The following is a 1700-nucleotide window of genomic DNA, read 5'->3' on the forward strand; positions in this document are numbered from 1 at the left end:
TTTTAATGGGGAAATGTGCCATACATGTATGTATGGAGTATGTACAGATGTTTTCATGCATTTAATTGCTAGTACTGCAGTCGTATGTATGTAAGTAATGATAACCAAACAAATTTAGTTATATGCGCATGCGCGCAATGCACGATGTTTTCGCTCGTTACAGTCTTTGAGTCTGTGTAAAAAATTTTGCCACAGTTTCAAAGCACAATGAGGAGTGCATTCCATGTGTGCTCTAAATGCATACATACATACACATATGTATGTATGAAGGCTTGTATATTCACCATATTGCATGCCATCAGCTACCGAGGTGAGCGTACGTGTCTTCATACTGGACATAGATTGGTATTATATAATTTTCAAACTGCACAAATTCACACGAACATTTTTAACTGTAGAATTTATTTATTTTTTTCACAAATATTTCTTGCAAAATTTAATTTATTTATTTTCATCATTTTTACAGGTCATAAAAGTCACCACTTAAGCTATTTCACTAATCAACCGTTGCCAATATGAAGCTTTCCCACGCGACAGCGACAGCAGTTGCGGTAAGTTAACAAACGCATTCACATGTACACGTACATATGTACATACATACCACACGCGAAACTTCGGAATCTACACACTTATTCTCCTAATTAAACCACTCTTTTGAGACTCACTTTTGCTTATACTCTTTCTCATTTGCAGCTGATATGCGTTGCACACAGTTTTGTCCGAGCTGAGCCTCCACCGAGCAACGGCTATGTGCCTCCACCCTCGAATGGTTACAGTCCACCAGCTAGCTCCTATTTACCACCAGCTTCCGGACCAGCGACGCCACAAAATGGTTATGCACCAAGCGCTCCTGCAGATGGTCCATACGCGAGTCCGCAGGGTCCGCCAAGTACAGGTTACGGCGCGCCTCCAGCATCCAGCTATGGCGCTCCACCTAGTAAGCCAAGTTCCAGTTATGGACCTCCGAAGAAACCCCGACGTCCTGCTAAGGTGCCGGCTTCAACTTACTCGGTGCCACAAGCACCCGTAGCATACTATGGTCCTCCAAAGCCCAGCTACGGTCCTCCTAATTCACCACCAGCTTCCAGCTATGGCGCTCCTCCATCACCACCAGCGTCTAGCTATGGCGCTCCTCCGTCACCACCGGCGTCTAGCTATGGCGCTCCTCCTTCATCTGACTATGGCGCTCCTCCTTCACCGCCTGCATCCAGCTACGGCGCCCCACCATCGCCACCTAAAGCCAGCTATGGCGCTCCTCCAGCACCTAGCTACGGCGCCCCACCATCACCACCGAAGGCAAGCTATGGCGCTCCCCCAGCTTCTAGTTACGGAGCACCACCATCACCACCCAAAGCAAGTTATGGTGCACCACCAGCACCAAGCTACGGCCCACCTCCATCACCACCCAAAGCCAGCTATGGAGCACCTCCGTCGCCAAGTTATGGAGCGCCTCCATCACCCAGCTATGGAGCTCCTCCATCACCACCCAAGGGCAGCTATGGTGCTCCACCATCACCACCCAAAGCCAGCTATGGGGCGCCACCAGCACCGAACTATGGCCCGCCACCCAAAGCCAGCTATGGTCCACCTCCATCACCACCCAAAGCCAGTTATGGTGCGCCACCACCACAAAGCTATGGTCCGCCTCCATCCCCACCCAAAGCAAGCTATGGTGCGCCACCAGCACCAAGCTACGGCGC

At 49.8% G+C, this 1700-nt stretch overlaps 1 protein-coding gene across 1 annotated transcript in view; it reads left to right on the forward strand.

The window, feature by feature from the left end:
* The first annotated feature begins 481 nt into the window (after window positions 1–481).
* The window catches only part of LOC118738263 (extensin-2), a 2485-nt gene continuing 1266 nt past the window's right edge, over window positions 482–1700 (forward strand). The window contains exons 1-2 of the mRNA XM_036469189.1: window positions 482–551; window positions 694–1696. Coding sequence (XP_036325082.1) covers window positions 516–551; window positions 694–1696 — 1039 coding nt within the window. The 5' untranslated portion in view covers window positions 482–515. The remainder of the gene's footprint in view (window positions 552–693; window positions 1697–1700) is intronic.

The sequence above is a fragment of the Rhagoletis pomonella genome, unplaced genomic scaffold, assembly GCF_013731165.1.
Source record: "Rhagoletis pomonella isolate Grant_MI unplaced genomic scaffold, Rhpom_1.0 Rhpom_scaffold_00004, whole genome shotgun sequence".
In the NCBI taxonomy this organism is placed as follows: Eukaryota; Metazoa; Arthropoda; class Insecta; order Diptera; family Tephritidae; genus Rhagoletis; species Rhagoletis pomonella.